At 49.6% G+C, this 25938-nt stretch overlaps 3 protein-coding genes across 3 annotated transcripts; 2 read left to right on the top strand and 1 right to left on the bottom strand.

Annotated features, from left to right (window-relative positions):
* Positions 1-1842: 1842 nt before the first annotated feature.
* Positions 1843-3787, bottom strand: BCR38DRAFT_341743 (Cupredoxin; the record flags this gene model as incomplete). Its single annotated transcript, XM_040855891.1, has 5 exons — positions 1843-2336; positions 2385-2548; positions 2610-3182; positions 3248-3368; positions 3421-3787. 5 exons carry the CDS (start codon positions 3785-3787, stop codon positions 1843-1845), a joined length of 1719 nt encoding a protein of 572 aa, XP_040716443.1.
* A 2646-nt stretch (positions 3788-6433) lies between these two features.
* Positions 6434-8172, top strand: BCR38DRAFT_432383 (integral membrane protein DUF92-domain-containing protein). Its single transcript, XM_040860180.1, has one exon. The coding sequence runs from the start codon at positions 6569-6571 to the stop codon at positions 7721-7723; it is 1155 nt and encodes a 384-aa protein (XP_040716442.1). The 5' UTR covers positions 6434-6568; the 3' UTR covers positions 7724-8172.
* Positions 8173-22690: 14518 nt separating this feature from the next.
* BCR38DRAFT_484728 (transcription factor Cmr1) lies at positions 22691-25716 on the top strand (the record flags this gene model as incomplete). The annotated part of the gene is made up of 4 exons (XM_040863785.1): positions 22691-22760; positions 22819-24395; positions 24457-24572; positions 24642-25716. 4 exons carry the CDS (start codon positions 22691-22693, stop codon positions 25714-25716), a joined length of 2838 nt encoding a protein of 945 aa, XP_040716441.1.
* Positions 25717-25938: the final 222 nt, after the last annotated feature.

Genomic DNA, 25938 nt, shown 5'->3' with positions numbered 1-25938 from the left:
ACGCTTGAAGCGAACTGTTACAACCAAATCACACAGGCAGAGATCTGATACGAGGCACTTGGAGGTGTCCAAAAATCGTTATCTACCCTTCGTAGCTCGCAAGGCATCAGGGCCTACCCTTCCCTCGGGTGCCTGTCGTCCGGACATTGTCCTTGGCAAGCGCATCAAGCTCTTTGCCGACGGTCTGAAATATTCTCCATGAGTAAGCAAACAGAGCAGCTTGTTTGAGAAGGAAAATGGCATAGATTCAGCTAGGAAACCCAGATCTTGGCAGAAGCTGTTCTGCATTGTATAAGCTACCGCGACTCCACAGTTGCGCGTCATATTCAAGGCCGAAGTGGTTCTATACATGCATGGAAAGTCATGCGAGCTATCAAAAGTTTTCAGTCATGGGTACAGTGATGTTCACAGCCACAAATGGTTCGAAACACACATCCAAGCAGCATATCATGACAATATCGTCTCCTCCACCAGCGATTTCAAGATCACCTATTTACGCCCAATTCGGCGTGGGCCGGCGTAACGATTGGTCTGATAAAGAGATAGCATCTATCACAAATGCGCACTCAACGCCATCTCGGATGCAAATGATCAACTCCATGTTTGGAACTCCGGACCGGTCAGATGCCTAACCTACCTTGAGATATGATGCCATCTGGACTCGTACGTTGGCATCGGACTGCTCGTGTTCGCTTAACCGCAAACTTGGGATATCCATTCTGGGTGCTGGAAAATATCTACAGGCCATGTGCCGGTATTGTGATGGAGATAAGACCATTTCCCTCGTCTGAAAGGTCCGCGTAGGGTACTTCGAACGTGTATTCTGAAACTTTTTCACCCTGCTACTTTCATCCCATCACAGCCTGCCTCCTTGTGGAAACAAGCCGAAACTACAACTACCGTGAAACATTGGTCTCGTCATATTCGCTCATCGTGGCATGGGGCAGGTCTCACTGGCGTTGGCGTTGTTTACGTGACACAGCTAGATCAGATCTATTCATGCCGTTGCCTGCCGGTGTGGCTCGCGGCGCCACTCTTGAGTTGGTGCCCGAACCGGTATTGCAAAAAGTACATTCAAAGGCCCGGACCGAAAGTCAAAACACTACTCGCATTTTCGTGGGTATCTTTGTGCCCAAGTCTAGTATCTTTGGCGCAAGACACATAGGACGGAACGAATGCACACTCTGACTGGCGGATTTTCATGTCATTGACCTTACTCGTTTCAGCTCTCGGAATAGCTCGTTAACAACTGGCTCAAACTCCCGCAAGCGCTCGTCGACATATTTGGAGATGCAACTAGCTTGACAATTATCCATGCTCTTTGTTGTTGTTTGCTTCAAATAGTCTCATGCAAAAATTATACACCGTAAAGAGAAGGCTACAACCAATCCTCTCAGTTCCGGTGGCTTACGGATATCTTACTCGATTGTGCAACCTGTACAATCAACCTATAATGCCTTCAAGGATGACTTCAAGGTGGTTGCCAGTACAACCAATGAAGCGGTTCACATGGCCGAGACGCACATATTTCGAGACAGCCAGCATTCTTGGCGTAGCTATATCCCAGACAACACCGAACAAGGCATTCTCGCATTTTCGTTCTCACATACATTGTGGGATTTGATCCTTCCACCGTAAGCTCCAAGGTGGTAGTGTGAAACATTTAAATTATGAGTCGCCCAAAACACTGCCAACCCACACCGACCACATCTTCGACATAAGCCTAAACAAAACTATCATCGCCCAAACTTCACCACTCTGCTATTAACAATAACAAATGAAACATAAATATACATAGTATTCTTAGTATTCTCAATTTTCTCCGCAGCAACCTGACGCTGTTTACCAGATCTCACGAGGAGATGACTGGCTAGACTTGCTTCGCACCTGCCTTTCGCGACGCTTTTGGGTCGTACCTGGAGCAGGCCATGTAGCGCCATAGTATGATGTGGGAGGGGTGGTTATGAATCCGGTTGTATCCGAAGGGTTGTCCGTATTCCCAACGGCATTGCCGGCAGTGGGAATACCCTGTGCTGAGCAACTGTCAAGCATGTCGCGCGGAATGGGATAGTTCTTCAGCTTCTCTGGTGCCTCGATCAAGGTCGCCGTCAACCCCATCTCGACGTGCCACTCGATGTGGCAGTGGAACAAGAAAATACCCGGATTATTCGCGACAAACCGCAGAACCGCAAACGAATTACCGTTCACGGAAATGACATCACGCTTGGGAGGAGTGAGATTCGCTCCACCGTCGCTGCCGCTCCACTTCCCTGCGCCGCTTTGAGGGCGGTCGAGGACTTGGAAAGTATGACCATGCAAGTGGAAAGGATGGATTGCTATCTGTGGCATTAGTAACAGAATCTTCGGAACTTCGCTCTACTCACCCGAGTCAACATTGTTGATGACGATCTGAACAATATCGCCATACTCGGCGAAGAACGGCAAGACCTCGCCATAGATGGCCGGGTTGGTGTTATTCTCGACAGTGGCCGCTGTGTACAGCGTTGGAACGTTCTGGGTGATATAGGTCTTGCCGTTGAAGAATGCACTGGGGAATGTTAGTAAGTACTTTATCAAATGCCTGGTGTCAGATGCCTGGTGGTGCTTACCGAGGATACCCATTGGCGTCAAGACCGAAGTCGAAGTCGAGTTCCCAGTACTTTGTGACGGGTCCGAGCGCCGGCTGGTTGTCATATGGGACGAAATGTGCGTCATCAAAAGGAAGCCAAACGTCAACAACATCAACGCTGTCTATCGCCAACTTCGAATCGGTGATCAAGTAACCCGTGACGTTGTGTGGCCATTGTGGATTCACTTGGAAATCTTTATTGATATCTAGAGATACCAGGAAAGGATAATTTCGGCCCTGGTCTCGATCGATACCAGATATGAGCACGTCGTAGCGCTCAGCTGGCGCGATGCGAAGCTGGTACACCTCCTGCTTCTGCACATAAGAAGCATCAATTTGAATAACGCTCATGGTGTGAGAGTCGAAATGAAGCATTGCGGACCCCAAAGCGGCGAAGTTGAGGATGCGCACGCGGTAGGTCTTCCCGATGTCAAACTGGATGTTACTGGTTTGACCCTCATTCACAATAATGTTGTCGGGGATAGGAGGCCGGAACTGAGTATTGTTTGGTGAAAGCATTGCTTGCACGAGAGGAATGGTTTGCGAGTGGTACCTGACATTCTCAAATCAGATTCACCAAGTTCACATACTATCAAAAATGGTGAAATTTCAACTTACCAGTCGGATATAGTGAGAATGACCTCTTCGTCATAATGACCATGGTACGGGTCGTTGGGATCGTGAATGATCAGCGGGCCACGGAAGCCATCAGGATACTGGCCCATGTTGTGGCTGTGGTCTTTTGTTCGTCAGTATTTACATGTTCGAATTTCGAAGAACACCTGACTTACACCAATAGGTACCCGGCACATCAGCAATGAATGTGTAAGTGAGGGACTGTCCCGGGGGCACAGGGCACTGGTTGACCATGGAGGCACCATCGAAGTAGTTGGTGTTAATCTGGTTGATACCATGGAAGTGCAGACCGGTAGTCTGGTTACCCAAACTATTCTTCATGTTGACCTTGATGTAGTCGCCCACAGAAGCCTCAATGGTGGGGCATGGCCATTGGCCATTGATGCCGATGACGGGTCTCTCGAAACCATCTGGGGCGGCATTGACCCAGGTAATCTCCCAGTCATACGAGACGGTTTTCGCTATGGTTCCCACGACCTGGCCCAGCGCAAAGAGCGAGACAAGATGTGTCTTGATGAACATCATTTCAAGGAGACCGCTTGATCCACTCGATCTGGAGAGAGATTTGACAACGAATGAATTAAGAGAAATATGGAAATCAGGGGATTAACTAGAGAAAACGATGACTCTGCGTGATGATGATGATGATGATGGAGATTCTGTTGTTGTTGTGGGACACTGCAGGTGTTTATAATACCAGCGATAAGTCGATACCGACAAGTCGGTCAGCTGGGAAAGTATCAGCTCCAACGGAAAGTCCCTGGATAGCAGTCAAACTTCGATCCTTCCCAGTTGAGTTAGGACAACAGAGTAGAGGATTAGTTGATAGTAGACAGGGTTGCGGCACTATGGATGAGGGTTGTTCCCACAAAATCTTGATAAGCCATTGCAGTGACGTGCCGGATGTCCGTTGTACGTGTTGACAATGAATTTCTGATTGTCTGCTCGTAGAACATCCGAAAAGCGTCTGTGGTGACAGCCATCAGAAATCCTCCGACATGCTGGGCGTGTTCTTTTTCTTCTACCCAGTGGCGCTTGTCAGTGGAGGCATGGGGAAGACCTTACGACAGACGGCGAATCACTAGAGCTGCACTTCAAAAGTATGAGCATATCTCGAAGACATCAAGGACTCAGAACTTCTGACTCGAGAACGATTAAGGCGTCAACTTGGATAGATCATGAGGTGATTGGTCAAGGGCTGGAGAGCCCCACAGACGGTCAGTATGTCAACGGTCCGGGATCTAAAAAGGAGCATGGCCAGAGTTGAGGCTTGTGTCACAATGAAGAGAAAATATAGACTGCAGGAAGCCTAAAGGTTCCTCGCCGCTGGGATTCTGAGCGTAACGGTAGGTTGATCCTGTTAACCTGGAAGTCGACTTGGCCATTTCGATTGATTCAAGAAAAAGGCCCCCGCAATTTTGATAATCATGGATCTATGGCACTTGCCTTCGTCTTCGTGAGTTGAAGTAGTGCAACAGAGACTAACTGCATATTACAGCGCTCATCTTGACATGCAGCCAAAGGGGTAATCACCTGCCCACCATCCCGGACAACTGCTGGGGTCATACTTGGTCGTTGAGCAGGTGCATCTCAAGGCTAGAGCACAGACGAACGGTCGACCAAGAGAGATGGGACGAAATCAACGCCCGTACCATTGGGATCGCAATGGTGCAATGTCGGCAAAATTAAGGAAATCTTCACCTCTACACGGTTAGGCACATGCAGAATGAAAAAACTCCAGTCCGCAGCATAATTCCAGGCGATCTTGGCGTTTTTGTTGTTGTTGCCAATTTGCAGTAATAAGCTTCAAGGCGAACAGAGTGTCGTCAAAAGAAACAAAGCTGTAAGTCGCGGAGCAGGGGTAACCCCTGGCCACTGGTCGTGTTCAATGTAACCCCATAATAGCGGCGCTATTTGAACATTACAGCTGCATTCGTCGATCAAGACACTAGCACATCTACAAAGAGTGCCAAACTATGCCCGATGTCGATGCAGCATACTAGTCGATCTTCGATTAGCCTACTAGAAGCCTGCCAAACAGAAGTCAGATCAGCTGCACCTGATGCCAACAGCTGTGAATTTGCCAGCACACAGTTCACGTACGAATGGGGCCGTCGTTAGCGAGGGGTTGCTTTTGGCCGCGGTGAAGCTGTTGATCTGAAAAATCGATTTGGTCGCACAGGCAATTTCAAACCCGGGCAGGAATGATGCGCTCTATCCCATACTGTCGAGGTCGATGATGCTAAGAACTATGCTGCATAGAATATCCCAGGCGCACTGTTCCTAACCGGGTTTGAGATTACTTGTGTGACCAAATTGCTTTCAAGATTGTTGTAATGTACCTATTACGCATGCAGGTAATCAATAGAGCTGCTGCAATGCAGGCCAACTCGCCGACCTGTCAGTGCCGTCCACTCATGTGGTAAATACGAGCCGCGCTAAATGGCGCCGCCGTAGGGGAGCTCCGACAGCACAAAATGAACAAGCCGACAAGGTTAGGCGGACTGATATATGGCCTTAGAAGATATTCTGCTTAGCGGATAACCACTAAGTAACAAGACGAATATCCGAGAGATGCCAAACCAACTACACTTGTCTTACCGCCATGCAACAGCTGTCGCGCATGGTGCATATTAATTCATGGGTGCACCTGGGAGACTCAGCTTACTGCCCTTGGCTTTCCAGCCGTTGGGGCCTAGCCGGACGATTCCAGAGCGGTGTACCGGCTTTCACCTCCACGATCCACGACGCGAGGCTCGTAAGTTAGCAACGCGAACTGGTTCCAGTCTCGGGCGTGCCGTTTGATTGCCTACAACCTCTACGTTTTGTAAGTTTCAAAGGCTGCAGGATTGTTTTTTTGCTTCGGTCCCCACTGCATCGACTAGAGAGTTCAGGGGCCGATAGATGAAGTGCGTGGACATGTTCCTCGGGTTTCCGCAAATAGGTTACTCAAGGTTGGATTTGGCAGGGGTTGGTTGCTATTGAGTCCGGGAGGTTTGTTGAGTCATAATGATTCGTTGGAAGACTTCGACTTCAGAGTTGATTCTCGCACGGACCGAGCAGCTAGGCGGCTCGGGTCAGTGGCCCCCGCACCTGACCAAGTCTTTAGCGGGTAAATCATATTCCACTCACCCAAGACATGGGTAATGTATGTAGGTGGGTCTTCGAGATAAGATAACACTAAGATGACTGCAACAGCATAACGTCAGCACGATTTCAAATCCTGCGGGCGTGTCAGCGCAACAACTCACCAAATAGGAGCCAACAGAGTACCGAAGGCCGTCAAAGTTCAAAGGTGCCAAGATGAAAGCTGCCATCGCAGTCCCAGCGACTCTCGCGTTGGTATGGAGATCCTATTCACACAACTCATTGACTCCTCTCGGAATCCTGGTCGCAACGCTCACGGCAGTGGCGCATGCGATACACCCGTGGAATCTACCTTTTGTCCTCCTCTGTGTCTTCTTCCTGGCTGGCACACGGGTCACCAAAATCAAGAAGGATGTTAAGGCCAGTCTTACCCTACACTCGCAAGGAAGCTCGGGCGGTGAAGGCCCGCGCACTCACGTCCAAGTCCTTGCCAACTCCCTGATGGCGTCCGTCTTTACGCTCCTCCACGCCTACCAGCTGAGTCAGCGGCGGAAGGCAGTTCTATCCGGACAGATGCCCGAAGGCTCTTTTTGCTTCAAGTGGGGTAGCGGGGATTTGCTTGTCATTGGCATCATCGCCAACTACGCTGCCGTGTGTGCCGATACGTTCAGTTCCGAGCTTGGCATATTGTCCAGAAGCACCCCACGCCTCATCACGTCATTCAATCTGCGTAAGGTCCCCCCCGGAACAAATGGTGGAGTGACAGTTTGGGGCTTGGTTGCTGGCGCGCTTGGGAGTTTGATTATAGTTACAGCCTCGTTGCTATTTCTCCCCCTGTGTACAGACGAAACAGATGGAAAGCTTTTTGGAGGTCCTGCTTGGAGCCCCTCCCAAAAGGGGATGCTAGCTTGGGGTTTGGTCATTTGGGGTGCATTAGGTTCTCTTCTGGACAGTTTCTTAGGCGGTTGGCTTCAGCGAAGCGTTGTAGACTCGAGAACCGGCAAGATTGTTGAGGGGGAAGGCGGCGTTCGTGTGTTAGTCTCCACGGACGACAACCCTCAGCGCTTCAAGAAGAGCACCGACGTTCATGCTCATATACTCAAGGGGGAAGGCAAGGACGCCGTCGAGAACGTGGACGCTTCTTCCGCCGTCAAAGGCGAGGAAGCTTCGCGTGGCCCTTACGAACCAAAAGATAAGCATCGAAAATCTACCTTTGGAGACCACAACCCAACCCGAGTGGTGGAAAGCGGACTTGACTTGCTGGACAACAATGATGTCAACTTCCTGATGGCTTTCACCATGAGCATTGGTGCCGTGGCCATCGCAGGCTACTACTGGGGAATTCCTCTACAAGATATTCTGCGAGCATAAATCTTTTCCGCGTTTTGGGATCTTGCTCAATCTTATATCATTCGTAGAGGCTCGAAGACGGTGGACAGGCTTATGGATGTAGGTGGAAGTGGGATGCCGTATCTACAATTACATGGTATTGGTGAGACTTCGACATTTGCAAGACAGAAACTACGACTAATTTACGATGGGGATGTAATGAGGGTCATCAACTACATAAGATGACGTAAAACCTTTCATACTTTAATGATCTCCCAGCACCTCTTCTCGTGGTGAGGAGATTGCTTGTTTTGTTTATTCTGCTGTAATATTCTTGATCACGTGTGACGGAGACCACAAGAGATCCATGACGTCGAGACTCGCCTGTTCTGAAGGTACTTATACCAATTTGGTCGTGATGATCATCACGAGGCCTAGCACAGCCGTGGCATGTTAACCAAGGTACTTAACTCAGTATGCTAGCCTTGCAGTGCATATATCTTCTAGAAGTCCGCGCTGGGCCTAGACCACATGATACCAATGTGCAAAGTGATAGTTTGATGAGTGTATGCAAGCATTGTTTGCCTCTGATCTCAGCTAGACGACACAAGCGGTGAAAGCTTGCTGCCAACTTCCATTCCCCATTACTTGCGCGAACACAGAATCATCGGGAAGCTTCGAGCGCTTTCAATCCAGTTCACTCATTTTACAGATGAGGTTCCTGCTTTAGGTTACGGCAACAAACATGAAGTCTGCATTCTCAGGCTGGGTGGTTTGCATGTTCCAAAAATAAGGCAACATTCGTCTCACCTAACAGCCTCTTACAGAATTTAATAGACGTTGAAGAAGCTTCTTGGAAGCTGATGGCCGACAAAACTCTCTTCGTCTCCCAAGCTACTAGAGCGAACTGAGTCCGGACGGGCGCAACAAATCATCAGTCAAACCTTGCAAATCCGCTACCACGCTGTGATGCACTGTGACAACTTCATGTGCTTTTCTACTCTCATGTTAATGCCCGCTGCAGGAGCCTCAAGCCAAGTATTCAACACTGGAATGATTGTGCCGGCCCACAAGCTCCCAAGGCACATGAAATGCTACGTCATCTAAACCCAATACTCTTTCCAATGTGATCGATTGGTGACAATACACTGAGGCACAGACGACTGTACTGGTGGGTCGCGTACATGGACACAAGAACCAGAAAACAGCTTCTCTCGATATGTGGCGGCCTAGATCGTCGTTTGACAAGCTTTTACATGTCCAGCGGCCTTTCGTCTTCGTATAATGTTTTACAAGTTTCTAATTTCACTTCCCCACCAGGTTCAAAGCTGTTTCCCTGCCAGTGCCCCGGTTAACGATTTTCTGTGCTGATGAAACAATGAAGCCAGGACCTCAAGGTTGTGTAAAATTCCACGATTTGTACCCATAGAAATCCAACAGAAAGTGCAGATGATGCGACGTTCCTGGACGAACGAAGTCTCTGACAGTACCTCTCTATCCGGGCCCCTATATAGCTGAGACGACTTTATGCGATCTACAGATTGCCAATGAGATTGTTTTCTCTTTCAGGCTAAAATCATATGATCAGCGTGAATTATCTCATTGATGACAAGTCAGTCAAGTAATTCAATGCGGCCTGCACGAATTATGACGAAATCGGAGCGTCCACGCAAACCTGCGCGGTGACAGTCGTGATAGCCGAGGCTCATAGTTTCAAGAACAAGTTCTACCCATATCCCAGTCGGCCGAGAAAATGCAAAGATCTACACTGCCCTGCAGGTTCCAAGGACGGCTCTGCGTCATCCCAGCCTGAACGTCTTGACGGGTCGGGATTCAATCATCACATGTGATTATCATAAATAAGGTGACTTCATGAATTATTGCTCCTGCAGGATTTTTGGAGTGTGATAATGTGACTGTGAAGTATCGTAGTGGTCCCCAGTGGAGTACCAGGAAGTCAACGAGTGTGTCCTGACTCCCGATACGTGAGATACGTTTGTTGGATACAGCTCCAGATCCCCTTGTGAAATCAGACTGGGAAAATCCAATCATAAATACTTCAATCAGTTCTAGCAGATGATCTGATTTGGCGTTGTAAATATTTTCACGGAGCCACCCTGATAGTGAAGCGTGATAGCTCTCTAGACACTTCTCAACCTAGAAATTGCATTAATACCTTCTCATGCCCAAACTTGATTTAAATACTAGTGCCTGAGCTCATCGGGATACTTTGAGATCACCGGGCGTAATGATATCAGCATGACAGACTGTCTAAGATCTATGAACTATGACATGATTCGCAAATCCGGAGACGATGAATAATGTATGGTGTTGCTTCAAATGACTAGTTTAACACGAATTTCATACGGAAAGTAGGAAACATAGTCTTCATGAAGCCCCTGGAAACATTTAATAAGTGTACAAAGTCGTCTGCTGAGTTGGTTGCTTTAGGTACAGCCAACTTTCTCCTCAGGACATCTGATATAAGTAATGATTTGGATGCGAAATGTCCAGTGACCCTTGTTGTTCGTTTTTCGTACATATAACCTTGAGAACGCAATGCATATCTTTTTTTATTTTTCATTTTTATCTTGTGCCGAAGTTATGTCCGTAGTTCGTTGCGTTCCCGATATGAGTGTTCTTCCGGAGGGGTGGCTGCTGGTGCAGCCGAGCGAAGCCATAGTCATGATCCCATTGCACTATGATACACTGAATAATCGTGGTTTACATGATTGATTATTGAGAATTCCGTGTATGTAAAATGCTTTCATGCGTTGAAAGTGTTGTATCCTACGATGATCTGAGACTGCGAAAGCATTGGAGATTCGCATCCCAACCAACCTGTTCTTAGTGGACGCTATTGATTCTGTAAATTGTATAGTATAATGCTCAGTGACACGAGTACGTGTCGTTGAATAATCCAGGCACACTACTTCTGGACTTACGGATCAACTTCAATATCGTGAGGCTTACGAAGCAGGCGAGAATGAATTGCGTCCTCTCTTAGCTGTGAATATTGTGTAATGGGGCGACTTACGTTAGGATAGGTGTAACATGTTTTCGCTGCCTCTTTCGTCTTGTAACTGGAATTTACGAGATGCTGGCATACTCTGAATATATTGTAGGTGCCAAATACCAGAATGCCACGCTGGAATGGCGTGTTTTGCTTTTAAACCCGAAGACTCGCTCATGTTAATCGAAGGCCTCCTTCTAAAGACTTATACCCGCCGCCCCGGAATTGTTGGTATAGTAAAATACGTAATGTGAGCGTATCCCTCTCCCAACCCTGCAGCCAAACAGAGAATAATATGAGAGATGATCTGAATAATCCTTATGCTACTCGTTGTTTATCTAACTAGTCTATTGAAGTGGAATTAGACATGTGAATATAGTGAGACTAGAAGTTCCAAGTTTAACCGGCTTATATTGACCATGTGAAGTCGTGTATGTGTGGCGTTGTCTAGGTGGTTCAGGTTCGATGGCCAAACACCGGCGAATCTGAAGTAACTAGACGGTAGCTACCTTGATTGGTTCTATAGTGGCGGTTGTATATAGAAATGCCCACAACACTTATATAAGGTCAAATCATGACAATGAAGCCTGAGTGTTTTGTACTGCGCTGGCGCCGTCCAGGGGCTATACGTAACTTATTTGCAGACAAGCATCTCTAGATTCAACATGACGCATATTGCCAAACATGATTCCATGCAACATGATATACTATATATTGCATTCTACCAGAGAGTAGGTGCAAGTCTTTTCGAATAAGTATGACCAGCATCCGCGCGGTAGTTTGGCAGTACTGACGGTGACATATCTGCATCCTCGCTGCAACACCGTGTAACTGCTCAGAAGTGCAATGTTCGGACATAAACCCCAACGCAGTAGTCTTCTTTCATAAAATAATGATACGAATGGTGGTAGTCACAGCAGGCAGCGAGGTTGTATATCATATTCGTCAGTCGCTGCCTTCCCAGAGAACAGATCTTCGTGGCACTCTGAGTGGGACAACGAAAATTCAATACGAGATCGATTTGCCTGCGATATCTTTTCTGTGCGGAAGCCCATGGGCCTGCCACGTTGAACTTCGCCAACGTTACCTGGTTGCACCTTCATCCACGCCGTGAAACCTCACGTTTTCCCCAGCTTCCTCCCAGTTGGACTTCTACGAGACTGTTCCGTCACACCCAGACTGGTACTGGAGCAGGACGTTGCCCAAAACAAGAGACGCAGCTTCCTGATGACAAGTCGACCGCACTCATTTCCGCGAGTTACTAGGAAGTAACCGTATTATGTCCATGTTTGGAAAGAAAGTTGGCTAGATATGGGTTTTGCAACCCAGTTCAAACTAATGGATGGCGCAAACAAAACTTTCAACAGCATCGATTTTAAGGACACTACTTGGTGTGTCACTATGCCACGTTGCAGAAATTGGCCACTTGACTCGCCGACAACCACCACCAGCGCAGATGAAGAAGGGGAACAGTTATCAAGCCAACTGGAACATGTAGTCGTATTGGAACGCGAAGAAGGAGCTTGTTCGGAAATGGTCTATCTGTCATGGATTTCCACCAGTTGACTGTTCCGAACTTGAATAACCACTATTTCCACGGACCTTGGCTGGGCCTAATCACCTAGATCACAAATGCAACCAAAGCCAAGTCGTTCATTTGGGGCCAGATGACGTGGCCGAATGATAGACGATCATGATTGGCCCCCGACAGGACAGAAACAGCATGTGTGTAGCCTCATCAGCATAATCCTTCCTACAACGGAAATAAACCTATGCTGCCACTAAAGAAGTCGGCGCGACTCTACTCCCATCCGAATATCGTTGTGCCACGAAATTCTCTGGAAGCACTGGATGGTTGGTCTAACCGAGCAATTCTCTCACGCAAACCGACCAAATATGGAGTTGTTCTGACTCGGAATTCTACTAATAGAATCTCAAGCTACAACTTTAGAAGTGGCACTTGCAAATTCTAAAGTCGTAGCTTGAGGCGGGTCGACTTCGAGGGCGCAGGCGTCATGGTGACTTTTTTCCCAATCGGGAAAGTGTGGATGACTGTGAGTGGCGTATAGTCCAACCACCCTTGTCGCCCCCTCGTCAGCCCCCAAAATAGCATTGCTGGAGAGCTCGAAGGATCAATCGAATGTCGTTAATGTAGTGGAAGCGGTACGTCACACTTGTGGGGTACGCGCTGTTGTAACTGACTATGGGTCCGTGATATTGAGCTTTGAGGCATCGCCACCATGCACGATGAAAGAAAGTGCGGCTGCGCTCAAGAATAGAGGCTCGACGACTTCGTCAGCACTTACTTCGATCCCTCTCAAAACCCTACTTGCTTAATTGATTGATAAGCAAAATTATTGCAAATCATTTGCTCATGCCAACACCCCCAGAAAACCCGTTTGTTCAGGCTGGGTGTCAGACGTCGCCGCATCATGGTGTGGTCGAGGGGGTACAGAGGGTATCCGCGGTCATCCCTTGATCGGATGCAATCGAGTTCGATAAGTGGTGGGACTATAACACAGACTGGTGTAAGTTTAGAAGACGGGATTCTATCAATCATAGTATATTCGCATGGCGAGGCTGACGGGAGCAGGTAGTCTGTCAGACATCCCATACCACGAGATAAATTCATCTTAGACCTTTCGTGTGTTTGCACAACCCTGCCACCTGTAAGCACCAAGTTTTTCTAAGCCCCAAGCGCTATAATAAACCTCAATGGCAACGGCCGGTGATGTGCCATAGCTTTCCTTTGATGTCGCTTGTTCGTTGTCGGGGTCAGTCATGTGGTAATAGGGTATGCGTTCGTTTCCCGACGGCCATTGGGTCGGGCCCACCTGTTGGATGTGTAAATTTATCCAAGTATCGGTGGCACTGCGGTTTCAGTAGTGGCGTCGTTGGTTACGAATGGGGATCGCGTCTCGTTTGACATCGTTGGTCCTCAGGGTAGTAATCCATTCCACAACAACAGCATGCCCACCCCTTCCAGTTGTAGAAGTTCCATAGCCACCCAATTCTTGATTAGGATTTCCAACGCAGTCAAGCTTTCTTCAACATCGTTCCGTGGTAGCCTGCTCTTTCTCTTGTGCCGTATGCCATTACAGCATTTCCCTACGCCTGGACCGTACCATCACGCCTTTCTCTTTCATTCCCAATAAAGTATGGGAAGCATTTTGACCCCCGAGTTCTCGATGTTTGTTGTCCAGGTAGGGTATTTCGGGATTCGAGCCTTTGTGCAAGCCGATAACCAGGTCCTCCCTTCCTCCCTTTTTTCCCACCTCATGTCCAGCAAGGTCGAGTATGTTTGAGGTGCTTTAGTATGGCGATAAGCCATGCGGTCCGACGTGATTTCCCCCTTTTAAGCCTTTTACCAGACCTCCTTCATCTCCTGGTCGATGACACCGATCCCCATACCTCCTCCCTCTGCCCAGCCCCAGATCTAGACCAAGCATCTTTCTATCCTTGAGGTTCCTACACGATAACGTTCAAGGAAGAGGGTTAGGTGGTGGACAAACACGTCAATACGGTCGTGGATTAGGACTCCGCTGTCTATTCTGGACATCATCGGGTTGCGTCGTCGAGTCGAAGGTGTCCGGAAGAAAATGTTTCTGTAAAACCAATCCTGTCCAGTAGCAGGGTGTCCTGAGGAGGTCTTTATACCTATGCTGAAATGCGAAGTGCGAAATACTTCTTCCTTCCACCCCTTCGGACATCAAGACAGGCCTAGATACCCGAGTTTATAGCAGCAACCCGCGTTCGTCACCATGTACATGCAGTGGCCCCCTCCGAGCCCCGGATATGGAACTACAGACAGGTAGATCTTGGATGAGTTGGGTATCGCGTTATGGATGGAGACGCATATGGCGGACAGGCGGGAGAGGGTAGACGCTGCAAAATATTCATGTCTCGGTGCATATTCCATACGCAGTGACTCGTTCCCCACGTTCCCACGTTGGACAATCCTTTCTTGGATGTAAAGGATCACACAAATGCTACCTAACTTTCTAGTATGCTGCTGCTTGTCCGTTCGGCGCAAGCAAGCTGCGAGCCCCGGTGGATGGTTGCTGTACCCTCTGGGGCGGCATACCCAGCGGCCATTCCAAAGGGGATCGATTTGTCAATATATCAACTATACCCCCACAGTCTTTTGTTCCTGTCTATTTGTTTCAAGTTGAACACTAATGCGCTGGTTAACCAATCCTACTGGCTCTCCGTGAGCTTAGCTCATCCACCCTGCAGCGGCTCGAGAAATTTTGTGCGATGGCGTACTGCGCATACAGAGGGTGCCGCGACGATGTAGTAGTAGATTACTGTTAATTTCTTGCTTTACTTGGCTCAAAGCAGACATATTTTTTGCTTCATCTTCTAGTTCTTCTGGACGATCTGGTCGACGAACCGATGCAGTGACTCAAATCAATGCCACTTTTACGGTCCCTGCGACCCTCGGGACCGAAGCAGCAAGAGTAAGGAGTGTTATTGTTTCCCCCCTGGCAACGGGCATCAATGATGCTGTGCACCGAGGGATAGGACGTCCGTCAAACGTCCTGTCAACAACGCGGGATGACAAAGCGGTGTCTCGGTGATTAAGTGATGGAACGCCAATAACTGCTCCTTCCAAAGGCATAGAGGTATCCGAAAAGCACCTCACCTCACCGCTAAAGTGGTGATCGCTATGCTATACTGCTCAACCCCGAAGCGATTCCCTGGTGCATGACTAAAGCCCTTCATTGCGGCTATATTAAGATTCAGGCCGCCACAACGTCACAACGTCACTAGAGGTCAATCACCTGGGAATATTACGCCCTCACCAATTAGAAGATACCTCCATGATGAAGGCATAGCCTGTAGCCGCCCTGTCGTATCCGTAGGCTTCGAAGCTCGGTACCGAAGGTAATTAATTGACAGCTTCCTTCTCGGGATATGGCTCCACTGTCGGTATTCCAACCGCTTCCACTATAATCATGCACTCGGTCACCGACGGGGGAAGGGGGGGGACCGTTGCTACCATGCAATCTAAGGGCATCAAACACAAGGATGTCTCCCACAATCCGTTCAACCAATACATAACCCACGTCCCATGTTTCGGACTGGAGAAATGCTTGACTAGACTACCAGTTTCACAGTGTGACGGACACCTACTCTGATCAATATCGATATGCCATGACCACGCCCATAAGCTCGGGTTGGCCTCCATCCTCATCGCCTTGTGGACCTTCTCTGTCCTGCTGTCACCGGGTGACATGGGGATTTGAGGTATACAAGTGGTATAGCCGGTAATAGAAATTTGTTATTGACAACTTGCAAACCCAGGCGAAATTGATCTTCCAGGCGTAATGCAGACACCGTGATATAAGCGCCGCAATGGAAGCTGTGAAACAGTTGGGGATGGGACGAATCCATAGGAAACAGCCAAGACAAGACGACTATGTATCGGACTTCCAGAAACAGACACAATATCACAGGTCTATTTACCTAGAATGGACAGTTGAAGAAGCACACGAGGCATTCGCATCGTATCCTGTACAACGCGTCGCTACCAGATTTACCATAAATCCGCCCTCTACACTGGGGGTTATATTGAAACTTCCGATGTTGCTTGTACTAACAAGCGGTCTCGTTCAACTGCAGGCTGAATCAGCGCCGATGAGATGCCCTAGGGGTCCTTGGTGCAATTCAGTATGAATTTGGGGGTCCGGTAGGTAACCTCCGTCCACGTCCGGGCCCGAGATGACGATCACGGGAGGTTGGGGAGCTTTCCCTGGCCCCGACAACGACCACCCACGTCCCACGTTCAACGGAGAAGAAAGGGGATGAAGTAAAAACCAAACACTGCATCGGTCTTTGGAGTGCACAAAAAGACTTGATACTCCCGCTTACTGAAGAAAGAAGCTCGTCGACTCGTTTACTAGCCCGGTATGCCAGCACAAACAACGGGATTTCTTCGGATGCCTTCGAAATATCTCTACAAGTACTGGATTCTATCTCAAGAGGTCTCAAGAGAAAATCCAAAGAGAAACACCACGTGGTTCCCGAACTGGACATGATTGAGAAACCTGGGAGGATGGTGCTACGATGAAGCACCTGTGATTCGAAGAGACAGACGTCAGCATACAGTCGACTAAAGAAGGATCAAGTTGAAAGAGCCAAGGTGAGCATCGCAATAACAACGGGGCAAACGTATCTCAGTGTAGAGCTGTGGCGCTGACAAAGCACAGGGCTGAGATCAGCACCGTCATGCTCCGTCACGTTCCTAAACTTGATAAGGTATACTGACAGCATCCCATCCTTCAAGTTGCCGTCGGTCTTTGAGGAGTACCCCCGAGTGGATCTTGCGAGCTCTCGACTACGTTATTGGCTCCAGCGGTCCTCTGCTCAGCATTTACATAATCCTGTCGACCACCCTCATCGAATGAGCCATCGGCCAGGTGTAGGTAAATGCACCGACCGGGCTTACGCATACACTATTGAATGCGAGCCACGCAAACCTCTCTGCGGCTTGGCAGTGCACGCGGAGACGGCACGTTGTGACTAAGATCGTCTAGACGCAACTCTCGGGACCGAAGCGTCGTATATGTGCAATAAGGAAACGTGGAATAAGGATCTGAGCTCTTTGGGGTTCGTGGGTTGTACCGCATCTGCACGGAATATTCTCCCTTGGCTACTTCCCCACTGGAGTAGTAGTCGGTGAGGGGTGAGGAGCTGCTTATTCCTCTCACACAACAATTCTTGGCCCCATTCCTTGGCCGAAGGCGTCGAAAACAACTGAGCTGGCCGAGACGTCAGCGAACCTTCTATCACCGAGGTATACCGAAGTTAACTAACTAGCAACTTTCGGCTTGCCTTATATTGTCTCATTCAGGTGGACTGGGTTAGATGTTCTTTGGAAACGAGTAACCCAAGCATACGGTGTGACATGTTTGTTGCTGAGCCATCGTCGGTTATGTCAAGGAATGTGAAGTAAAATAAAAATAAAAAACGTTGTCGCATACTCAATACCGTTATGAAAACAAATGATTGTGCATCGCAATTAATGTCTCCAAGTCGCGCAGGATAATATACACGGGCTGTAACACGAGAGGCTCGGTGACCGAATGCTTTAGCATTTTCAATAATGGATCTTAGCCCGGCCGACCAGCGCAGGCCGACAAGCCCCGGTACACGGACAACTATGGGTCTTTTACCCATCGAAGCAGCCTCGTAGCACGACAAAAGAAACGACGGTACGCCAATGCTGGCCTACAACGACGGGGGAAAAGTGTACAGGGCCCCTTCGCGCAGCAGGCTTGATCCTGTGATCGATGCAGCGAGATTTGGGGGCTGAAAGAGAAAAACGATAAGATTTTTCAGTATCTTCGTGTGTCTCGTAAGCCATGGCGAATCATGACGACTGGATTCGGTTACATTTGGGGAGAGTCGTCAAAGTTGGAATTGAAAGTTCTCGAGCGCGTGCTTACCAGGCGTAGCTTTCGCGGGAGGAACAAGGTGCTGACGGTAGTGCTCAATGGCAAGCTTAAAAAGAACATCCCCAGATAGAAGCTTACCACAGCCCTAGAAACCTGAAACGAATTAAGAGAACAGGGCTTGCAACGAATAATATCTACGGTGCGTGATATACTGAATTGTCTGGGCATGGCTTGCATACGGGGCTATACGTCAATCGCTTCTTCAGCGGCATAAGCAGCCAGGCCTGTTGAGTTTACCCTAACCGCATTGACCACCTTTTTGCATGCACCCATATTTTGCAGGGTCTAACTGAATCAACCTAAATACTTCGTCCATATTATTTATATACAGAACATATTTAATTTAAGTGTCCGAAGACTTAGATATATTCTTTCGAGCCCTCTTTTTAGGAGGGACCCTTCCTTCGAGTAAAGTATCAATTTCTAACTGCTTATCCGGTAAAATAGGCCGTATTCGCTTATTTCGCTTGTCCTGGGCTGTTCGGATCGCTGATAAGTTAACGAATACTTTATTCGGGTCTGGCTCGACGGGCTGGCGTATATCTGGAGCGTATTTATCGAGTTCTTTATATGGTTGCTCGTTTTCGAGACGTAATTTGGCATTCTCGGCGGCCTGGAGTGTAAGGGCCTTGCCCGCCTTGTCTACTAGGGTATGAATCTTACGAGATACCCCGCCCTCGGCTTTCTCTATCGACTGGAGTTGGCTAGATAGATGCTGCGCTTTCTGAGGAGTAAAATCAACTAAAGGTGGTGATATATGAGGCGGAGGATCACAAGATACGTCAACTAGTCCTTCGGAGCCTAGGGGCCATGTACCAGTCTTCCGCCAGCCAGAAAGTCTCGGATCTTGGTCGAATCGGACGCTCTAACTCGGCTAGCATCTACGACGCGCCCAATTTTGGTACGTATCTGTGGATGGCGGCTAACGAAGTGATCCACCCAGTGTTAGCCGAGTGTATTGTTATCCCCTTGAGCAAGGAGGATTTCGGCAGCGAAGTCGGCCACATAACGCTTGCTAGGAGCCCGTCCACATACTTCTTCGTGTAGGATCCAGTTCACGATAACCTCCTCTTGCTCTGGAGTCAACTTTTGTTGCCTGGAGGCGGCGTCGCGATGCGAATTACCGTGACGAATACGGTAGGACAGTGTAGTCCCCTTGATACCGTACCGATGAGCTGCTACGGCCTGGGAAGAGCCCTGACGGACAAGCTCTTTAGCGCGTTCGATTCGCTGCTCAAAATCGTCCAGACTATTCTCCACTGGATTAGCCATTTTGTACGTAGATAGGGAGCAATTGCGAGGTAAATTGAGAGACGTCGTGTTGTTGAGGCGTAGAAATTCCCTGCAAAATGGGGGTGCATGCAAAAATGTGGTCAATGCGGTTAGGTGGTTGTCTGGGTATTGATAACGCTTAGGTTTCATCTTTTCTAATTGAGCCCATACTCGTTGCCAAGGGGCTGGAGGCGGGACAGAGTACGACTAAATAAGGTTGGGGGAAGTGGTCATCTCGGGATCGTTCGGTCGAGGCGTCGATGAAGCACTTTATTAGCAGGAAAAGGGAATGATTGGTCGTCTCGGCGTTGGTTTGATCCGCGTCTAAACCCAGTTAATCGGCTCATTTTTTCCTTTTTGTTTCTTCACATATTACAGCGAGGCGATGAATATAGCCCGTCACCTACGTCAATGATCTTTATGTTAACGAAATGAATGGCCCGTTGCAGTTGCTGGGTTGCAGTAGGTAGCAGAAATAGAGACTGCATATCATGTCGAATGGTATGTATATCGCCAATGCCAATGAGTCCCCATAAAATCGCGACCGCTGGTCAGTCAGGCCCTGGACTTTTATATAACTAGCGCATACAAAGCCACCGGAAGGCTGGTGCTCAGTCTTACCAGGCTTGTCCTCAATTAAGGAGCCATTGAGCCTTTCCCATTTGGGGCACCCAGATCGACCACTATGCAGATTCATAGTGGGTTGCCAGTCGGTCGGATTGCGTCAAGCTTAATTTTACTCCATAATTAGTGTCTCGCTTCTCGGGATGACTCGATGACGGCTGTGGTGCCCTGGCTACAGCTGGATGAGGCTGGAGGCTGGAGAGGCTCGCCCTCCTTCACATTGCTCAAAGTGGCCTAGCCATTCGAGATCTGCACTGAAACACTGAAACAATTTCCACCGGCGTTTGGCAGATGTCCCACTGTCCCGGGGCGATGGATACCCATGCTGTGCCGGGTGATAGTGTTAGACCCTGCGAACTCGCGCGCGGCACCTGAGAGAAGGAGACGAACAAACAAACGGATGCTGTTGGTCGGACGGCTGTCTCGATAGTGGACCACAGAAAAAAAATTAGAAGCATCCGAGGCCATCGCAGGCTCTGTGTGGTGTGCACGGATGACTGCGATAAGGGAACACACGAACTCCAAGATCCGTATGGAGTAGTTGCTGGAGTGGTGTGGGAAGACTTGATTCGCCAAGGTGCGATTAAAAGACCCGAACCCCCACCATGATAGCAGCCCCCAAGCCGTTTTAGAGGGCACCTCGAATGCTTAATTCCATAGCCCATCCCTATCAGGTCTGGCTCCCATTGCGTTGCCTAGTAAACATCTAAAAGCCGTAGGAAGCTCTCAACTAGAACCTTGAACTATCCAGTGCCTGTAAGGGGTGTGTGCCTTGGTCACTGTATAGTCGTCGAAGATTTTGTGCAATACTTGCTATCGACTTTGAGTTTGGAGCTGATCTTTGCCAAGTCGAGGTTGCTGACAGCTTCAAGGTCTTCTCGTAAGATCGCAGCTGCCTCGCTATCGGCAACATGGTCCGTTCATTCCCCACATAGAATGCGGCAATATGGAGAAGTCGCAACGGCGTTAGACGTTTGATTGCTCATCAACGTTATGCCCGGGTGTAGTCGCCGACGGCTGTGTTTCGTTTCGACGAATTTATCTCTTGGTGAGACACAACATGATGAGCTGTCTGTTACAACCGAGCCGGAACTGATCTGACTGACCCGCCACGACCTTGGAATTGGAACTGGCTTTCTTCATCAACCTGCGGTATGCTGGGCATTATTGCTATCATGATCAATGGTCCACCTCATCGTGAACGGCATCGTGGGCAGTCAGAGCACGGTGGGGCGTCGTCGTAGCGGCTGAAGGATCGTCATCGTCGGCGGCACTAGGCGAGCGCCAGGCCGCAGATCGTTTACCGTTTGATCCAACACCGAACCTTGCAGCACTAGTTGATCTGAGGGTACCGAGTACCACCGTCCAGCTGGCAATGCTGCCGCCTGCGCGCCCTATCTCTTCCATTTTCGCATCAGCTCAGGCACAGCAAGCTTCTTCCCAACCCATCAACAGACTCTCCGCGCTGGGCTCCTCTGCTAAATCATCCATCGCGCATGTATTTAGCTCCTTCTCTATTGCGGTAGCCCCAAATGCCTATTTCGGTTATTGACGCACCCCTACCCGACTAAATCATCACATCATCACTTCGAAGTTCGAATTATGGCCTGCTACCCACCAAGTGTACCACGACTTTGTGCCGACCTGTTGTCAGGCCTCTGCTTCGCTGTCACCCATCACCACCCATCACCACCAATGCACACTTTTCCCACTACTAGGGTTCGCTAGGGCCGAGATGCACAACAAATCTTTACGGTGGAGAGTGGTAGTGGGAAAGCTTTTCCCTCCCTAGGCCACAAGTTTGTCGACCCGTCACTACGTTTCTGTTTCTGCTACCCGTCGTCCCCATTGCCGGGAGTATGGCAAGCATGGTTCCCCCTCCTCCCCCCAATCCCTGTCGAGGCGCAAAAGGCGTTCAAGGTTCCTGGTGCCCCTCCTTGACGAGTCTGTTTTGACGTTTCCCATGAAATTACACGGTCGAGTAGCCCCTCTACCCCAGGGCCAGGGCCCCTGGTCTCGGCGTGGACTGTTCGGCCACAGGGTGTACCTGGCCATGTACTTTTGGCGGCTGAAGTGTCTGAACCAGGTCGGGCAATTTTGCTCTAGCCGCATGTCTCGAAATACCTTCCTAGCTACATGCATCCCCGTCCCGAGTTCCAAACTTGGCGCACTTGTGCTGAGATGATGAAGCTGGCACCGCCATGGCCCACAAGTTGTGGCCTTGCGCATTTGTCTTTGGCTCAATGTGCCCGATATGGAGGGCCGTTCTTTTCATACTTAGAAAAGCATATTTTCTAACCGATTCCCCGGCTTATCCTTGCGCATTCACTACCCTGCTGCTGTGTATACTTCTATTTCTTGATCCTCCCTCAATCATATTTGACGGGGACTCTTCGTTCGCTCTTAGCTTATCTAGCCTAATCTGCTCCTTCCTGCGCTCGCTTCGCTTTGGCTTTGCTTGTTGATCATATATCCTGTATTAAAACTCGGTATCACAATTTCTCGACGCACATCCTTCGATACTACACATACTCATACTGCCAACTGTGGTCGAGCCTCAGCGCAGACGACAGTTACTAATCAGTTGGACCTTGACATGAGGAACGACTGACACCAATAACTCCTGGGAACCCTGACAAGATGGTGTTCTGTGCATATTGCGGGAAGAGCTTCACGCGCAAGGAGCACTTGGAGAGACACATACCTATCCGTCAGTATATTCTGGTATTAGTCCTGGTTCCGAGCAATTTTCTAATCCGAATATACAGACACAAACGTAAAGCCTCACCGATGCAGCGCATGCCAATTGTCTTTTGCGCGGAGAGACCTCCTGCAGAGACATCACTCGACATATCACGAAGCCCATCCGATGGAGCCGCCACCTGGGGGGGTTCCGACTGTTGCCGGGAAAACACCTATCGCTTGCCTGAATTGCGCACAAGCAAAGACCGGTTGCGATAAGAGAGTGCCTTGTGCTCGTTGCGCCGACAAGAACCTTCCATGCGCTGCCCGCTTCGCCAGACGGTCTTCCAAGGCGGCGCTCCGAGCTGCTCAAGCCAGCGCAGCCATGAGCAGTCAAGTTTCATTACCACCGCAGACCACCTCGGATACACCAACGGTCAACCCGGCATTTATGGACATGGACCCTGCGACAGCAACAAGGCAAGACTCACCAGGTCAGCCCGTCATGACCCCTGATGGTACTATAACTATCGACCCGAGGATACAACATCAAGACAGTCCTCCGAAGAAGAGTTCGCCCGCCAGCTCCAACCATTTGAGCCCGGAAAACTATCCTTCACCGCACGCGAGGGTGGATGGCATGGACGATTTCATGCAACTAGGCAATGATTTCATGCCCCACGATGGCAACTATCAGGACATGTTAGTATGGCAGGATTACCCTTTGTCCATGGACATGTATCCTTCGAGTATGTCTCTTGGGCGCGCCGATGTACCCTTGCCTACCTTCACCGATCTCAGCGACATGTCATCCAATTCGGAACACATGAGCTCGTCGAGGGGCTCTATTCACACCAGAAGCACCAGCATCATGTCGAGTGGTGATTTTGAGACTACCATCAAGACAGTTGAGATGGCAGCGTCGAGTCCCAGCGAAGTACCCGAGTTCGAAGTTGTTATCGCAGCCGAGGCCGCCTGGCCGCTCGCGCGTTGCAACCCCCCAGTTTTTTCAGGCACCTGCCCTCGAACTGCAATAGTACATTTGGAGTCGCTGGAGCAGAAGTCCAAGCACGAAGGTACTTGGGACGCCCTGGAAAAGTACCTGGAGCAAGTGGACTGGGACGCAGCCGATTTAGCATCTGTCATCCCTATGGACTCGCGCACTCGCGACAAGATGCTGGCAATCACCCAGACCTTCCTCCACAAGGCCCTCGAGATTCACCGCGGCGGTGTCAATAGCAATAGTAACGGCCGATACAGCAGCGCCGGGATGCTGACATTCCTGGTGTTACCGCCGCCCAAGATCCTCGAGTACTTCCTCCGGAGTTACGTCAGGAGCCTCTCTTTTTTCTATTCTCTTGTGTCGACGGGCTGCGTAGATCCCAACGAGATGATCCAGAACAATCAAGCATCAACCCTCCTTGTGTTGCTCATGATTGCTCAAGGTGCCTCGGCGGTACCTACGGCTGAAGCGAGAGCTTTGGCTGCGGGTCTCATCGAGACGTGCCGCATCTCTCTGTTCGACATCATTGAGAAGGATATTGAGATGTGTGCTGATCCCATAGCACTCCGCTGCGCTCTGCTCTTCACACTGCTCGGTGCGTGGAGCGGCGACAAGTGGCTGATGGACATCGCCATGGGCCAGCGCGGCATGTATCTTTCGGTGAGTGTCCAACCGCATTGTATCGGCTGGTTTGGATTGAATGTCTAATCGATATTTGCAGATGCTTCGACACGCGGGAATGCTCGAGTCGCAGCCATCCATGATCCCCTCATTCCAAGGCTCCACCAGTACCGAGCTGCAATGGCGCACTTGGCTACACAGAGAAACGCAGAACAGGTGTGTCACTGGAGTCTAAATCATGCCGCACTAGCGGAAAATATTATGTATAGTGCTGATCTCCACTAGGCTAGTGTACAACTATGTGATGGTGGACCAAGAACTCAGTTTGTTCCACGACACAGCTCCCATGCTGTCTGTTAGCGAGCTTTGCGCTCCTCTTCCTGGGCCCGAGTTGCTCTGGATGTCGGCCAATGCTGAACAATGGATGGCCGGCATGCAGTCCATTTACGGTTGCACTGCCAATGTCAACGCCCAACTGCTCACCACACCTTCTCTTACACCCTCACTATATGACATCTTCCAAGACTTCCTTCACGACAACCTGTCGAGGAGGCAAAGCAGCTTGACGCCACAGCAGCTCCGGTTGCTTTTGCACCCACTGCAGTCTCTGCTGTGCCATCTGCGTCAGATGCTGTCCTGCTTCTCCGACCTGCTCAGCACGAGGCGAACCACGGCACGAACCGTCACCAAGGCATCAACAATGTTGCGTCTTGAGGAGGTGCAGGCGCTGCTTCAAAAGTGGTATGAATTATCTATCACGTACCACAAAACCAACCCCAACTGTCCCGTCAGCAAGACAAATTTAGTGCTTTACCATCTCATCTCATTGAACGCTGTCACCCATTTTCCCGAGATTGAGCGCCTAGCCCGTCGCGAGGCGTTTGACGGCTCGTACTGGGAGCTCGGCCTCCGCTACAAGCGCTGTGTTTACCAGCGTGAAGAAGCCATTTTCCACAGCGGCCAAGTCCTGCGTCTCGTCCGCGCAATGCCCGTGGACCGTCGGCCCTGCTGGTGGAGCGTCGCACTCTACCGCGCGACTCTCATCCTTTGGACCGACAGTGTCTCAAGACTTGACCCCAACTTTCAGAAGCATGACTCGGGAAATCCGGTCGCCATCGACCAGGTCACACCTGAGGATCCGGCCCTCATTGCTTATCTTTGGAACGGAGACGGCATCCCCGTCTTGACACATCGCGACGGCACCACAGCCAATCTGGAAAAGCCCAACGATGTGCTGAGCTACGCGGCTAAATTTATTGAGGAGGGCATCAGCTCCAGGTTGAACGACGGTATCAGGCGCAAGATTGTGGCGCTGGGGAACAATTGGAATGTGGACGGGACGGTCATGACTACGGCATAATGATGCGGATGCATAGCGCTCATTAACTGCGTGTCAACCTGGCTCTTGTCTACTTTCACTTTAGTCTTCCCCTTTTCCTATGTTGATCGCTCTCATCATTCTCTTGACCCTGTACAAATATAGAGCTTTCTCGCAACAAAGACGAAGAATGGGTATGGATTGGACTATGGGCATATACAGGTTATGTTTGGGCTATGAATCTTTATGCGCGGGTTGCTTACT

The sequence above is a fragment of the Pseudomassariella vexata genome (assembly GCF_002105095.1).
Source record: "Pseudomassariella vexata strain CBS 129021 chromosome Unknown BCR38scaffold_6, whole genome shotgun sequence".
Taxonomy (NCBI): Eukaryota; Fungi; Ascomycota; class Sordariomycetes; order Amphisphaeriales; family Pseudomassariaceae; genus Pseudomassariella; species Pseudomassariella vexata.
This window is presented reverse-complemented; position numbering and strand designations above follow the sequence as displayed.